This window comes from Rhincodon typus, chromosome 24 (genome assembly GCF_021869965.1).
Source record: "Rhincodon typus isolate 14 chromosome 24, sRhiTyp1.1, whole genome shotgun sequence".
NCBI classification, from domain to species: domain Eukaryota; kingdom Metazoa; phylum Chordata; class Chondrichthyes; order Orectolobiformes; family Rhincodontidae; genus Rhincodon; species Rhincodon typus.
Genome location: NC_063355.1, coordinates 7034714 through 7051872, shown reverse-complemented (window position 1 = coordinate 7051872; position 17159 = coordinate 7034714). Strand labels below are relative to the sequence as shown.

The 17159-nt window shown below is 38.1% G+C and overlaps 1 protein-coding gene across 2 annotated transcripts in view; it reads right to left on the bottom strand.

The window, feature by feature from the left end:
- cdc45 (CDC45 cell division cycle 45 homolog (S. cerevisiae)) overlaps positions 1–17159 on the bottom strand; it is a 50239-nt gene that overhangs the window by 15873 nt on the left and 17207 nt on the right. For both annotated transcript variants that reach the window (XM_048611461.1, XM_048611462.1), the window contains 8 exons: positions 15482–15540; positions 14270–14318; positions 10501–10562; positions 10285–10335; positions 9266–9385; positions 7972–8103; positions 5150–5248; positions 1350–1508 (listed from right to left, as the gene is read on the bottom strand). In XM_048611461.1, coding sequence (XP_048467418.1) covers positions 1350–1508; positions 5150–5248; positions 7972–8103; positions 9266–9385; positions 10285–10335; positions 10501–10562; positions 14270–14318; positions 15482–15540 — 731 coding nt within the window. The remainder of the gene's footprint in view (positions 1–1349; positions 1509–5149; positions 5249–7971; positions 8104–9265; positions 9386–10284; positions 10336–10500; positions 10563–14269; positions 14319–15481; positions 15541–17159) is intronic.

Below are 17159 nucleotides of genomic sequence, written 5' to 3'. Positions count from 1 at the left end.
AACTCTCAGTTTGGGAAGCCCTGCCTTCATGCTGCAATTGCCTCAAAGCATTTAATCTCCTTCAACCTTTGAACTCCTAAAACTCTACATTTCATCTGCTCTAGCATCTTGTGCACCACTGCACTCCGCCATTTGCAGCCAGATCTACAACTGTGCTGGATTCACACCCTGTAATTTTCTCTCTAATATTCTCCACCTATCCTCCTTTAACAGGCTTCCTAAAATCCTATTCTTTGACCAAGCATCTAGTTACCCCTCAAACTCCCCTTCATCAGCTAAAAATGCTACTTTTGTCTGATTCCCTTGCATTTCTGAGGGAACTTTTCCAATGAAAAGCATGATAGTCTCACTTTGTTTGGGGATGGATCCAAATTAGAGTAAATTCACCTCAGAATATTTTTCCTGATGCTGAACATGTTCTGTTTGTCTCAGCTATACAACAGTGTGGGTTCGATTCTGCACTGGCTGAGATTACCCAAAGGGTTCACCCCGTCAACTTCTCTCCTACCTGAGACATGGTGCCCACAGGTTAAACCATCACCAGTTTAATGGGAGAGCAGCTTAATGGTCTGGCGATTTATCTTCACCTTACTTCATACTATATGACATTGTCACCTTAAACAACTGTCATCACAACTGCTCGGTTGCAAAATTCCCACACATTTGGTAATTGTAATGTTTACTTACTAAGACCAATTTTTTCTACCTTTGCTGGAAGCATTAGCCACCAAGTCTGTGTCTGCTAGTTGCAGATGGAATCAGTGTTATTTGTAAATTCATCACGTCTGCTACAAAACAACATGACGCACACTGGGAGGGGGTGGGGTGGTGTCACCAATTTTACCTGTTTCTGTGCCTGGATCCATTTGACTTTCTGGGTACAGCAAGGGCATGAAACAATCAGGCTGGGAGAAGTGCACAACGTAAACAGAACTTATTCGATATTCAGTCCATCAATTCAAATACAGGCAATGTCAGGTGGGTCCCTTTACAGTTGTGAACTCTACTTCAGCAAAATTTCCCTGTTTTCTCAGTGCTCAGACAATATAACAGCTGCTGAAAGAGAACAGGAAAATCTGCCATAGAAACAATGCTGCTGGAAATACTCAGTAGATCTGTGAAGAGAGAAAAACAGTTAATGCTTTGAGTCCAACATGACTCTTCTTCAGAACATAAAGCTCTGCCCATATATTCTAGACAAACAATTACATTGAACACAAAATCCTGAAAATTATTTCATATTGATTTTTGGTAGAAACAGCAATCTGCTCCAGTAACATGTTCCATCCTATCCCAGTAGTATCTGCAATGCAACTGAAATCCTGCCCATAAATAAAGAGAAGCAATACCTGGAAAGACTGTCTAAGGCTTCGATGAAGTTTTCATTCCCATTGTCTTTCTCTAAATTCTCGAGCAGAGAAGCTGCTGAGTAGACAACATCACTGGCAAGGAACTTGTTTTTAAACCCAAAATGCACACTGAAAGTCTGCATTCGGATATCCTTCATTCTGAAAACAAAAACAACGCCTTCATCAACATTGAGACAATCACAAGTCATTTTTATCAACCAGCTAATGACTATGACAGAGAACAATTACTCCAAAGCATCGAATGCTGCTTTTGCTATTTGCTATCAATTCTAACATGACCTCTATTGGACGACCCAGTTTACAGTCATGGTACAAGCCTGTCTAAAAGGGAAGCATTCTTTAAACGAATACCTTGCGTTGGCACAGAAAGAGCTTACTTGTATATTGCACCATCCCACGGACTGCACTTCTAATAACGTAGCACCTATCAGCCCAACTCTGTGCTGAAGTCTGTTATGAGGCTACAAGCCACAATCTTTCAACTTTGGTAAGGTGAATAGTAAAGGTCTTTTCCCTAGGGCAGGGGCGTTCAAAGCTACAGGGCATAATTTTAAGGTGTGAGGAGAAAGATTTAAAAAGGGACCGGAGGGGCAACCTTTCACACAGATGGCAGTTAGTATGCGGAATGAACTGCCAGAGGTTGGAGATGGTAGATGCAGGTACAGTTACAACATTTAAAAGACATTTGCACAGATACATGAATAGGAAAGGTTTAGAGCAGGGGTGGGGAATCTTTTTACATTGGAAGGCCACATTTTATTTAACCAAGATCCTATTAGGCTAAATGCTGACAAGCTAACATATACAACAAAATGTCATATTTTTGTTGACATATTTACAAATTTTCATTAAAGCCTGCTATTATATGAGGACTTTAAACAAAATAAAAATTCAGCAGACACATTTATTTGTTTGGCAAAGTTGACAATATAACTAATAAGTGAAAAATGTAGACAACAAACCATTTAATGACTTTTTTGTGATTGCTTATTGTGAGATAGGAATCGGATATCTGGTTCCAACTTTGTTGACCGTAGTTTTAATTGGTCCTCCAGGTGAATATCCGTCATCCGAGATCTCAAGCGCGTTTTGTGTCACGTATGAAAATGTTGATCCACAACAGCAGGTTGTGCCAAAACAAGACAGCATTCGACGAGCATGTTGAGATACACGTGGTTATTCAATGGCATTTTTCCCATATTTCAATGGGATCCTTCTTAGCGTCAAATAGAGACTTCAGAATATTATCTTCTGAGAGCTCAATCAATTCCATCTGTAAGTCATCAGGTGCTTTGGAGACATCAACCAGGTGTGGTTGAAAAGCTAGTTTTTCAGTGTGAGATCATATTCTTCAATCAAGGAGTTTAGAACAGCTATGTATTCTCTCACGTCGCATTTCATTAATGATTGGCTAGTATACTTTTCATTAATTACCTTTGCCAGCTCAGGATAGTATGCAGCTGAAAGTTCCGATCAGGTAAGTAGAGTTTTGAAAAAGGTCAGCTTTTTCCAAAAATGCCTGGATGGTTAGCCACGTATCACATATAGGTTTAGCTTTAACTTGCAAAAACAAAATTCAAATCATTTTGCATTGACATTATATCACATAAAAACACAGCATTTCTGTAGAAATCCTCTTGACAATTCACATGGTTCATTCAGTTCCTCAAAATATCTTGTAAAACTTTTATCTTTGCGAAAACGGATCACAAGTATTTATCCTTGAGACAGCCAGCACACTTTAGAATGATATGGCAGATCCACACAATGTTTTGTCATCAAGCTGAAGCATGTTGCGAAATTGGCGATGCCGTGATGCATTTGCCTGAATGTAGGTTAAAATATCTACAACTTTATTTAATGTGTCACTTAAAACAGTATGTTTGGCACAGAGATTCTGTTGATGCAAAATACAATGAAAGGAAATCAAAGTATCTGGATCTGGCAATTCTTTTTGTAGTAACACAACAAATCCTTCATGTTTTCCTGTCATGGAAGGCGCACTGTCTGTGCATACATTTATAAAACTGCATAAATTCAGTTTCGCTTCACGACATTTTTCTTTGAAGATAGTAAAGACGTCAATTCCATGTGTCCTCACCGTAAGGTTACCCAAAGCCAGTAACTCCTCGTGACAATGAAAACCCGCAGTTATAACATGAATAAAAAATAACACCTGCAGTGAATCAGTAATGTCAGTGAATTCATCCAAGGCAATTGAATAATAAATGCCTTCCCTCTGGCATATTGTATGAAGTTGTTCTGTTACATTGAGGGCTAATTCATGTTGCCGATCAGTTAGGATCCTTCTTGAAAGAGGTAGTTGTTTGTACTTATTAACCTAATCTGAATCTAAACATCCTACAACTTCAACAATGCATTCCGTTATGATTTCCACATCGCTAAATGGCTTACCTCTTTTTCCAAGTACTTTGTTAGTTGTTTCAGTGATATCAGTCCCTTGTCCTGACATCGTTTTAAATACTTGCCGCTGCTGCTACTTTTGATCTTTCATTTTCTTAAGTGCAGACTTTCGGGGGTCTCCTTCCAGTTTAGCATATATATGCAGTCCTTATGAGTTACAAAATGCTGATATGCATTGTATTTCTTCACTGTTGTAATTATGGAGTCGCAGACCAAACACATCATTTTCTCTTTCACTGCAACTACGTAATACTGCAATTCTCATTCTTCATTGAATACTCTGTTCTTTTCCTTTAATGCTCTTTTCTTAGTTTTTGACATGACTGGGTTACCAGCAAAAATTTTAAAAATGGTACACAGATTTAAAAAGGTGGATTTACTATTTGCAGACAAATGAGCAGAAGGCCGCAACTAGTATCCAAAAAGGCCGCATGCAGCCATTAGATCGCAGGTTTCCCCACCCCTGGTTTAGAGGAATATGGGCCAGATGCAGGCAACTAGGACTAGCTTAGCTTGGAAAACATGGTCAGCATAGAGGATTTGGACAGAAGGGTCTGTTTCCTTCTGAATTACTCTATGATTCTAAGTGCTATGAATTAAACCAACCTGACAATTAAGTAACTGACCCTTCAAAAGGCACCTCTCAAAGTTTCAGACACATCATTCTAAAAAGGTAGAGGTTAAGGACAGCAAATTCATGGCAACACCGTCAATTCTATGTTATACACCATTCTCGCTTAAAGTACAGATTAATTCCTTCATTGTCACAGGGATACCATTAATTTAAGAAAAAAGGCTGACATTACCTTCTCATTAGCATCAGGGGATGGGTGATAAATGGTGCCCTTGCTAATGACCCATGTGCCAAGAAATAATATATAAAAAAAAATACAAGTAGTAAGATACTACACAAGGAAAAAGTGAGTATAAGATCAATCAAGAACAGTAGCCACAACAGTTAACCTACAATTATCAACTCTTAAAGTTACTCTGATTATCATGACCCTTAACATCAGGATGGGAGTAGGATGAAGAAGCTCTGTTTCTGATCATGTATGCAGTTCAGCAATGGCTTAAATAATCAAAACTCAAAGTCTCTGACTATTTATAGAACTAATTATATCCACCCTTCTCTCAAAAAGGCATTCTTCAAACTGATCATCAAAATTTTAATCCTCCTTGTCTTTTATTCCAAAGATAACACAGATACACACTTGTGCTTTCTGAAACTACCTGCCCATAGCGAGACGTGGATAATTTCTGTTCTTCCGAGGAATTTGCTGTCACTTTGGTTTCTATAAAATTGGGCAAGAGTAATCTGATAACTGTAAATTTATGATTTTTCTGGTTCATACCCAAACTTATTAGCTGATTCCTCAATCATTTCCTGTAAATTCTCCTTCAGTGACATGTCCATGGAGTTAAACTTCTGCCTGACTTCTTTCAGAGGGAGCCTATGACATAAATGAGAAAACAGAGAGTCAGGTTTAATTAGATAAATCCAGCACCTAAAATAACGTGGACTTCACAACATAAACAGGGTAATGACTACAACATCACTGACTCTCTTAGCAAAGGCATGTAATAAGTGTGCTACACAGACCAAAGAATAATCTGAGATTTCAACCAATTAAGAACTGTAACCTTTGCAATAGTTCAAACATCAACCAAAAAACCCCCAAAGAACTGCACATGCTTGAAATCAGAAACAACAAAACAGGGAAAAAAAAAAAAAAAACTTAGCAGGTCCGGCAGCATCTGTAGAGAGTAAGTAAAGTTAACGTTTCAATGAGCCTTCTTCAGAACCCTGGGAATTTTGAAATGCTGGAAATTTGCAACCAATCTCCTTGAAATTGGTTAACTAGGAATTACTCAGTTTTCAAATTAAGTTATACAAGCACTTTTATACTACCCATGATACTAGGAATATCAATTTTAATTATGAAGTGAGATCTTTCTTGGATAAATGTTCTATTGTAATAACATTGTAACCAAGAAATTGGGATTTAGCAATTCATTTAGTTTTGAATTGGTTAATATCATAATGTCCTAGAGAGCAGGAACAAGTTGTTTAGCCTCTTAAGCCTGCTCCACCATTCAATAAGATCATGGTTGACCTCACTGTGACCATAACTCCACTTTTCTGTCCTCCCTTCATAACCTGGCTGCTTCAAGGCCACAAGACATAGGAGCAGAAGTAGGCCTTTCAATGCATCAAGTCTACTCTGCCATTCAATTAGATCATGGTTGATCTGATATTATCAACTCCACTTTTCTGCTTTTTTTCCCCATAACAGTCAATTCCCCTACTAATTAAAAATCTGTCTATCTCAGCCTTGAATATACTTAACAATATAGCCTCTACAGTCTTTTGCTGTAAAGCATTCCACGGATTCACTACCTTTGAGGGAAGAAATTCTCCTCATCTTGGTCCTAAAATGGATAACTCTTACTGAGGTCCTAGTCTATTCCACAAGGGGAAAACAGCTTTTTTTACATCTAATCTATCAGCGCTTCTAAGGATCTTATGTTTCAATAAGGTCACCACTCATTCTTCTGAGCACCAATGAGTACAAACCCAACCTACTCAACCCTCTCCTCATAATAAAATCCTTCCAAACCTGGAATCACTTGGTGAACCTTCTCTGGACTGCCTCTTATGTCAGTATCTCTTGTAAGTCAAAAATCTGTCCAATTCAACGTTAAATATATTCAATGACCCAAACTCCATAGAAGAGAATTATATACGCTAACAACTTGCAATGAAAAAAAAAATGCTCCTCATCTCAGTCTTAGTTGGGAAATCCCTTATTTTCAGGCTATGTCCCCTAATTCTAGTTGCCTTAACAGCAAGCATTTACTCTATCAGTCTCCTCAATACTATCATTGCTCATCTGTCTAAACTTCAACCTTTCCTCCTCCATCCAAGGAATCAGCTGACTGAACCAACTCAGAATTGCTTCCAGTAGACTTAAATGTCTCATAAATGGGGAGGCCTTAATTCTTAATTGATTCATTTCTTAATTAATCACACAATTCTACAGATGTCGTCTCACTAAGGCACTACACTTCCCTACTTTCATATTTCATTTCTTTTTCTTTCAAGGCAACTAAAGGTTGATGTAACAGCATGTTAGCGTATCATGCACCTGGGCACTCAAATCCTTCTGCACCACAGATTTGTGTAGTATCTTTCTGTTGTGCATTTGTAAAAGTATGATGGATTGTCACTTTAAGAGCGTGACCATGTGACATAATGATGTTATTAGCAATTTTGGGTGGGAAACAGCTTAGTCTAACTTTGCAACCAGTAGAATACACATCTCCATAATAAATCTTCTGTTGCTAATTTAAATAATATTATGATTTTCTCTTTTACATGCCAGAATTCAAGATCCCAGTTTTCCACATTATACTCCTGCCAAAATTCTGTGACCCCTTTAACCTAGCTTTACCCTTGCAGACTGTCAAACGTCAGCTGACAAATTGGTAAGAGGTCCATGTTGTGACTTTGGGGAAGGCCTGTTGAATAATGAGCCAATCAAGCAACTAATAGCCTATTGATAGACCTTCCAGAAGATCAAAAACCTGACAGGGTGGTGAGTATGTTTGTTTCTTGTCTGCCATGACAAATCAGTCAATTTGAGGCTGGCAGCTCTTTTGCTCGCAGTGCCATCAAGGAGGTGGTGGGCATCATGGGAAATACACCTTTTGGAGGTCTAGAATCATGGCACGATCCAGGCTAGAGGTAAGTAGTGGTGGGATGGCTTTCACTGGGTGGCAATCATTGAGAGCTCCAGTGATCTGACTCAAAATGTTAACTCGGTCTTTCTCTCCACAGATGCTACCAGACCTGCTGAGTTTCTCCTGTGCTTTGTTTTTGTTTCAGATCTCCATCGTTTATAGTTCTTTGTTTTATTATCGATAGAAAAACAAGCTGCAAACAGGATATAAGGAGCCTATCATAGGATATAGATAGATTGGGTCAGTGGGCAAAGATCTGACAATTGGCAATGTGGTAAATGTTAAACAGTCAATTTTATCAGGAAGAATAAAAAACATATTATTTCAATGGAGAGAGATGGCCAAGAGATGCAGCGGATTCTGGGTTTATTACTAGATGAATTGCAAAAGGATAGTACGCAATTGCATAAGGAAATTTGAAGGATTCACATACCCCATATCTGCAAGAAACTCCTGCAACCTCTTCAAGCCCTGAATGGACCATAGCTTGAGATTGGAATAGGTATAGCTGGAGTTGCACATACTTTCATAGAGCGACCAATGCTGATACAGAGCCAGGCGCAGGCTTCAACAAGCTTAAAGTTAAAGAAAAAAAAATCCTAACCTTTAGAAAAATTAGTTCATAATGAAAGGATTACAAACTGAGATCTCAAAATCTCCCACTAAAGAATTGGAATGAGAGTAGAATGACAAAATCTGTGAAGTATCTCAGCAAGATGAATGCTGCATTCATGCTTTAGTTGCAGTATGAGTGTAAAGTAATTTTGCTCTGACCAAAACTTTGTAATTCAAACCCAGAATTAATAAATTATATGATGAGCATCCATTGAACACTCTCGCGCTCTAAGCATGCAAAGTCAGAAAAAGAACCATGGATTATCACAGCGTCTACCAAGAAATGGTCCTTAAGATTACATGTCATCCATTGGTATCATCTATCATTATAGGCATTACATTGTGTAGTAGCCAACAGGGGAAAGCTTCTTTTCTCAGTCAGCTATGTTCTCTTTTTTGCTGTGCTCTAAATTCTAATACATCTTCTATGTAAACGTGTAGTTATTGTTTAATTGTATCCGACTGATGTGCATTAACTGGGGATCAATCCCATAAACAGAAACTAAAACTACAGCTGTTGGGTTGGGTGGTTTATGCTTGGAAGTGTAAATCTGTAAATAAACATAACAAGTGTCTCAAGATTGATACTAGCTCATCCTTCACCAACTGACTTCCTGTAAAGGAACACTTCAGTCCAAAGAAGCCAGACAACTTAGCTCATGAGCTCTTATTAATTCTTGCATCGTGAATTCCAAAAATCTTTATTAAAAAAAGACCAATCCTACTTGGTACTGTCCTTTGCACTAGTTGAGATGCTGAGGACAACTTACATTAAGAAAACAAGGATGGCATCTTTTGAATGAAAAATACTGAATAATTAAAGAGATATTAAACTTCATAACATGAGCATCAGCTCACATTGTGGCACACAATCTTTTGTTGCAACCCAAGGTAAGATGCATGTTTCTTGACTGTACTGAAAACCAAAATAGTTTGATTTTCATTCCTACTGAAATAATAATGTTTAATTTAGCAATGGAGCGAATCTATCTTAAGAAAGCACAGTTACTGAATTAGGAATACTTTTGTCATGTTCACTGCACGATAGCTTATGGTAAAAATTTTGTTATCTTCATTTAATTGCTTTGTTCCATTCTGTGATTAAAGGATACTCATAGTCAAAAGAGATCCTCATGCAGTCAATAGAAAGTGTATTCTCCTCATCCTCATTGCGATGGTTGTGTCGGGATACATGTCGCTGCACAATGCCAACATCAGTTACATACTTTATGCTGTAATATAAGAAGATGTGCTGAGCTCTATGATCAACAGGAACAAAAGTCAATTTCATCTTTATCTAGAATTTTAATGTAGTAAATCATCACAACACACTTTAAGGAAGCATAATTAAGAGAGAGGGATAGAGAGGTATAGGGTAAAGAGAGGAAATTTCAGAGATCAAAGCCTTGACATTGAAGGCATGGCCACTAAAATAATGGGGTGAAGCAAACTGGAATGCACAAAGAGGCCAGAGCTGGAGGAATCTGATGTGGAGGCATCATATCACAATCATGAGCAATTGCAGGTGATCTTTCTGTTGTCTTTTTCTCTACCTATAGTATTTTCAAAATAATGGACTTTCTTGACCATCCATTTTGAAATTGGATTAAATGATCAGAATTAAAAGATGGATCCCTTAAAAGATTACAAAAAAATGTGCTGGTAACTTCGTATCTTCCAGAACATTAATCCTATATCATCCTCATTTCTTCAGCTAATTTTCTCATGAATGCATGAAAGTAGATTGATACACATTTTCTTTGTTGCAAAGTTCAAACAGAAAACGTTAAGAAGGTTCAAACTGAGGGATCTAGATTCAAAGAAATTTGATCAACAAGAGATACAATTAACCCTTTGCTGACATCTGAGTTATAATTCTATGCAGTCTGATGGGTTGAAAGATTTTGCATACGACTTGACAAAGGTCTGAGTAAGTGTAGGTTAGCAATCTGGCTCAAAACATCAAGAAAGACAATTTAAATGAATGAAATAGAAATTTCACTGAAGTTGGAAATTCTTTTTTCAGCTTAGAGTCACGATATGTTGCATTTGATAAATACTATATTTAACCTATGAGTGTTCCCTATTGACCGTGATGTGATAAAGTACAGAAGTAGTCAAGAACACTTACTGTGTGATTTTGTCGTGAACCCACTGATCCGTCAAACCAACAATAGCCCACCTAGAAATTGAGACATGCATGCATATGTAAGCACAGAATTACAAGAGGGACTAGGGCAAATGGCTTAGTTTCTAATGCCTAGCTCTGGAAATTGTAACAAGAAATGTGGAAATTGAATAAAAATTGTGCCCTATTAAATAAATCTTATGTGAAGGAATGTCTCACCACAACATGTCATTTGAATCCTTAGACATGATCCAGGCCAGCTCAAATATCACCATGGCAGACTGGAGGAAAGAAACAGAATTACTAATTTATCAGCACTCGATACTCAGAGTCAGTAAAGGACCTGAGAAGAATTCAGGCTTGCATCATCTCAAATATAATATACACCATTAAGCTCTGATTAAGCAATTTAAGGTAGCCCACAATACTACTTGGAAACAAAGAACCGTTAGCACTGCCAAACATATTTCAGAACACGTGCAATTTTGCAGTCATATAGTATGTTACACAATAACATCACAAAAGTGCTTCACAGAAATAATCATGTTGAAGTAAACTGATGATTATACGAGCAAACATGGCAACGATTCTGCACTTCACAAACAACAGAATGTGCAATTGCTAGAATTAGAGCAATGCTCATTCAAATTCCTTGCTCTTTCTTGAATAACTCGGAAAGACTACTTTCATACTTAACAGAACAAATTATTGAGCTTTTCTGATGAAGGGTCTAGGCCTGAAACGTCAGCCTTCCTGCTCCTATGATGCTGCTTGGCCTGCTGTATTCATCCAGCCCTGCACCTTGTTGTCTCGGATTCTCCAGCATCTGCAGTTCCTACTATCTCTGATTCAAATTATTGAGCACTTGAGTTTAATGTTTCTTCCAAAGAATGCCACTTCTAACAATGCTGCACTCTCTGGAATATCAGCTCCGTTCCCTTATAGTGCCCTCATTGGTAACTCAGAAGTTTGTGGATTTGAACTCCATCTGGAATTCAGGTTGACACTTCATCGCTGTTTGAAGGAAGTGCTGCACTGTCAGGCGAGACACTAAATCAAGATCTTGTCGATGTGGGAAAAAGAAATCATATTCAACTTATCTACTGGAGTTTTTTTTTGAGGATGTAACTTGTAGAATAGATAAGGGAGAATAAGTCAATGTGGTGGATTTAAATGTCAAGAAGACTTTGGATATGGTCGCACATAACAGGCCATAAAATTAAGGCAACTGGAATTGGGCATAATATGATGACGCAGATTGAGAATTAGTTGACGGAATGAAAAGAGAGTAGGAATAAATGGGCTTTTTCTGGGTGGCAGGCAGTGGCTAGTGGTATAAAGCAAGGATCAGTGTTTAGGCCAGTTATTTCACAATAGACATATTTGACATAAACGAGGCGACCAAATGAAATATTTTCAAATTTGCCGATGAAAATTAGTTGGGATTGTGAGTTGACATGAGGATGCTAGGAGGCTGCAGGATGATCTGAACAAGCTGAGTGTGTGGGCAAAGACATGCTCAATTTTAGAAAGCAATGTGCTAGAAATCAGCTTCACAACAAAATCAATCTCTCCTCTGTATGTATTAATCATCACTGTTTTTCCATTTACTGCAACCATTCATGGCCATTCAAGGAAATTTTTAAAAGTAATACTGTTCTAATCTGGGCAAAAGGGCACCAATAGAATGATTCCTATTTCTTATCTAGATGCTGCCCCAAACTTTTAAATTTCTTATTAAGATTAGATCCCAAAAATGCTGCCAGATTGCACTGGTCCATGGAAAATTTTATATTCACTGATACACAAATATATTTCAGCAGAAAACTCAGCAACAAAACAAATACTAACAAAAAAAAGCTGTGTCTGAATCACTGACCTCAAGTGGAAATTCTTGGCTACAATGGCGTCAGCTGTAGCCAAGTTAATAGCACTTTCACCTTGAGTTAGAAGGTTGTGGGTTCAAGGCAATTCCCAAGACTTGAAAACACAAAGCTGGGTTGACACCCCAGAGCAGCACTGAGGGAGTGTTGCACTGTTGAAGGTGCTGCCTTTCAGATGAGATGTTGAGACATTAAACAGAGATCCCATCTGCTTTAAACAAAAACAGAAATTTCTGGAGAAACTCAGCATGTCTGGCAGCATCTGTGGAGAGAAAGCAGGGTTAACGTTTCGAGTGCAGTGACTCCCATCTGCTTTCACATGTGAACACAAAAGGTCCCATAACTTTACTTTCAAGTCTTATCCCACATCCTGGCTAATATTTAATCCTCAAAGAAAAGTAAATTATCTGGACATTATTACACTGCAATTTGTAGGAGCTTGCTGTATATAAATTTAAAGAGTCCATACATTGCTTTGGTGGTTTTTACATAGCTTTGATGTTCAGGGGCTATAATTTAAAGAAAAACGTAAGCAAATATGGGTTTACATTGTTTTCTAGTTGTCTATAGTAACAATACTGCAGTTTCACCATTGGCTAATCACAGAGAACTAAGAATTTACAAACTGTTGACCAAGCCTGAAAGACTCAGTTGACAGGGTTTTTGGTTATTCCAAAAAGTTTTATTTAACCCTGATTTGACAGTAAATTATTTCCAATGTAACATGTTGGAAGTTTCTTGCAAACAACAAACAAAGAACTGCGGAAATTATTAGATGTGAAAGAGCCTCAACCAAGTCTTTCAGATGAATCAGTAAAGAAATTCATTAGCCACCCAAAATAATTTAAATTTTGGGATACAGTGCCTGCTCCACACATGTTCCAGGGCAGACTAAGACTGATAGAGCGCTAGTTCAAATTCCTTTCACCTTTCAACAGAGTGTGTTTGCTTGCTCACAGGTTATCTTGATGATATTTGAAATTCAACTATTATGATTAAATACATTCTGACTACAACTCCTAAAGCACAGGAGACAAGGTTAGTGCACACCATAAACTACAAAGAACAGATTTTATTAATGACCAGTGAATCAAAGTTAATAATTCCTGCAAGTATAGCAGCTAATAGCCTTCTCTAAGATGCAAAATTCATAGAATCCCTACAGTGTGGAAGCAGGCCATTCAGTCCATCATGCCCCCACCGCCCCTCCGAAAAACACACCACCCATACCCACTCGCTACCCTATCCCTGTATTTCCCATGGCTAACCCACCCACTCTGCACATCCCTGAACACTATGGGGCAATTTAGCCAATCGGCCTAACCTGCACAGCTTTGGACTGTGGGAGGAAATCAGAACACCAGGAGGAGACCCACACAGACAGAGGGAGAACATGCAAACTCCACACAAACAGTCACCAGAGGGTGGAATCGAACCCGGGTCCCTGGCACTTTGAGGCAGCAGTGCTAACCGCTGAGCCACTGTGCCATCCTGTTGATAATCAATTCAGAGACCAAGAAGAAGCAGTTCAGAGTTGATTTACCAAGTCAAAGACAGAAAAATAATTAACTCTCTAAAAAATTTTCACTGTTAAGCATTTACTTCCTTCCATGAACGTTTACTCCCTGAGCTATGCTTTAGGACAACAATGAAGGGTAAAGCACAATATATTCCAGTAGTTAGGCTTCCATGCAGTAACCGGATGAAGTGTACCAGCATGTACTGAGGTATGAAAGGAAAAAGGAAGTCTGAGATTAAATATATGTTTATCACTTTCCCCTTACTGACTTCAGCAAAGTGACATAACACCAGACATTACTCCAAGCCTCAGTTACATTTTTCTGAAAAGGACCAACTTCACTAAATACACGGATCTATGATGCTAACTCAACAAGGCAATTCTGCCTCCAACTTCAGACCATATTGATTCAAATTGTTGTTGATTCAGTGAGACAAAAAGCACCCTTTCAAATTCTACCCAATATACAAGCTTCAGATGGAAAAGGTTAGATTATAACACACATGCATGAAAGAAGATTCCTGTTTCATAGCAGTATGTTCCAATAAACATAAAAATATTTTCCAGACTAGCTACAGATACATACTGAAGTTCCATGGTATTCATATTGTTCATATTCAAACAAAATCTCCCTCCTGCAAAAGAAGCAAACAGATCATTGGCAATCTGTACATCTTTATCCCCTACTCCCACCTCTAAATCTCTCTCTCTCACATGCATATGTACTTTAATTTTGCCACTCTAAAATCGGTATGCTCACCCCACCATTACAACTTGCACTCGCAACCATAGCCCCATTTTCCACCAGACTGTACTTCAATGTGACAAATTGGAAGCTCAAATAAAGTACTAGTCATTTGAAATTTCAAAGAGAAGCATTAAATCAATACATAATTTCAAGTTAACCAACGAATGATCATTATGTTGGCCCACATAATTGAACAAATGTGTGTTTTCTGAGTATAGGTCCAGATATTTGAATTAGAAAGCTCAGCCACATATCAAAATGAATGTTGTATATCCTATATCCCCATCACCTTAAGTACACTGTTCCATAAATGTCGTGCATTATATACATGAGAGGAAGTTCCACAATTTCTCCGAAGTTATTGTTAAAGTTAATCATTTCTCTAAACTATCGCTTATTCCTATACAATAGTAAATTCTCCTGAATGTCTCGAACAACAGTGCACCACCGGGCTCATGTTGGGAGTAGTTCAATATCACGAGAGCCCTCTGAAGTATTCATTTTCCTTTTATAAGAATAAAGGATTTGTTTGTTAGCACAGACCAACTCACCTGTCTGCGGAGTTCGGCAAAGTAGGAAACTACATAAACTACTGGTCAGAAGTCCTTAGTACAGCTGGGAACTCCTTATACAGCTGAACCAAGTGAACATTACCAAAAATAAAACAATGAGAATTAGAGAATCATTTCAAAAGTTGATTGCAGAAGATACTGTATCTCTGTGTTACACTGGATAATAAGATTTGCGTAACACTAGCTATCAACATGGAGTGGGTAATGCAGACCTAAACTTAAAAAGGAAAGGCTGAAAAGAAAAGCAGTTGAAAATTCAATGTAATTCCTCATAAGATTATGTCCAGATTGTGTTCCCAGGAATCCTATCAGTGTTTACTGTGACTTGTCATCGACTCAATTATCTCCATTTTCTCCGTGTTTTGGGGACAGCAAAGAATAAGCTGTTCCAGCTTAACTTCTTTACTTCTATATGCACAGAACATACTATTGAACAATTCCATCAGAGATATATGAAGTCAAACACAGTAATCAATACCTGCGCTCCTCCCATTCCCGCCGCTGACGTCTTCGATCTATTCTCCTCTCCAAGGCTGCCTAGGAGACAGTATAAATTTTCTGAAATGGAACACAGTCAGCAGTACAAACTAATCGGCAGACATTTAGAAGGGCTCAACTCCCTCTGACTCAGAAGAATTTCATAAAGGTACATCAACTAATTGATTACAGAAGTGGAATGAACCCAATGTTCTCCATGCTTCAGTGTGCAGGTCATGATCAAACTGTGCAGAAGAGTTTTTTCATGTATATAAGCATTCATGAATGCTTATGAACCAGAATTTCCATTTCAGTTACTAATTTTTCCATGAGCTTTACTCTGAGTCTTGGTGGGTTTAAATTTGTTAAAAGGAATCAGGAGTGTTCTGAAACTCACTCAAATAATTATTCTTTGTGACATAACCAGAATTAAAATGCTCTTGCATTGTTTAGGAAATAACAACATAGCCAATCTGATTGATCCCGATCTTTAATAGGTCCTGTGTCTATGAGTCAACACTGGCAACTTATGTGCATGTTGATATGTCCCAACTGGGATTAGTAAACTGTGCTGACAAGCACAAACATTACAGACACAAGCCAAGAGTCAGGCAGGCTGAATGTCCTGTGAAAAATGAATAGTGCTGTATGATCCCTCCGATTTCTTTTGAGGTTTTTCACTTCAGATCAATCTCAATTTCAGTCTAGTTGTAAACATTTCATTTGCCCTAGCAATTCAATTACAGCACAATATATTCTCACAACAACTTCTGCAGTAAATACTCAATTCCTCAGTAAAAATCCTTGTTGACTTGTGTTCTCTCCAGATAAATGCTGAAGCTAATTGTTACACTCCAATTCCTGCTCATCCAAAGCTGGTTACCTGGCACACATAGAGGCCCATATAGAGGATCTATTAGGCAGTACAGCTTAGATTGTGCAGCTCAAAAATGGGCTTTACTGCTTTGGACATTTTTTTTATCTCCAAGTGGATCTTTGATGGTGTTGTCCACAGGAAGTCAGGACACAGCAAATTTTCCTCCGTGTATTAATGAAGGTACAGATGGAGACTGGAAACTGCAGGAGCTTCTGAAACTCCAGGTGGTAGAGAGGATATTCAATAGCCTGATTTTGCAGACAGTTGAGAAGTGACAGTATTTGCCACTGACCTGTACAATTATCTAATGTTAATTCTACTCTGGTACCAGTTATATCAATCCCCAGTATCCTGCAATAGCAATGATCTAATAACTCAACTCCAGTTTCCTTCCTTTTCCCCATAACCCTTGGTTCCAGTTCAATTTCTGGTCAACGGTTATGCGAAACTTAGGCTGAACTTTGAACCTGAAACTTCTCGCTCAGAGGCAGGGACACTATAATTTGCAGCACAAGACTGCCACTTTCCTCACTGAACAGACATAGACTTCTGAGTTTTTTTACAGCAAGATTAACAGCATTATAAACGAAAAGGTTCATGCGTCTAATAATTGTTCTCAAATTGATTCACGTCTGCAAGAAATCATCAGCGCATGATACAAAGGAGCAGAGAATCTCTGACAGCAACTCCATAAACATCAGTTCAATTCAAATCAAACCAAATTGATGGCAAAAAAAAAAAGAATCAATGTCTGGTGACTGAACAGAAGTGAGATGCTGGTGTGCAAAAATATGAAAATTTT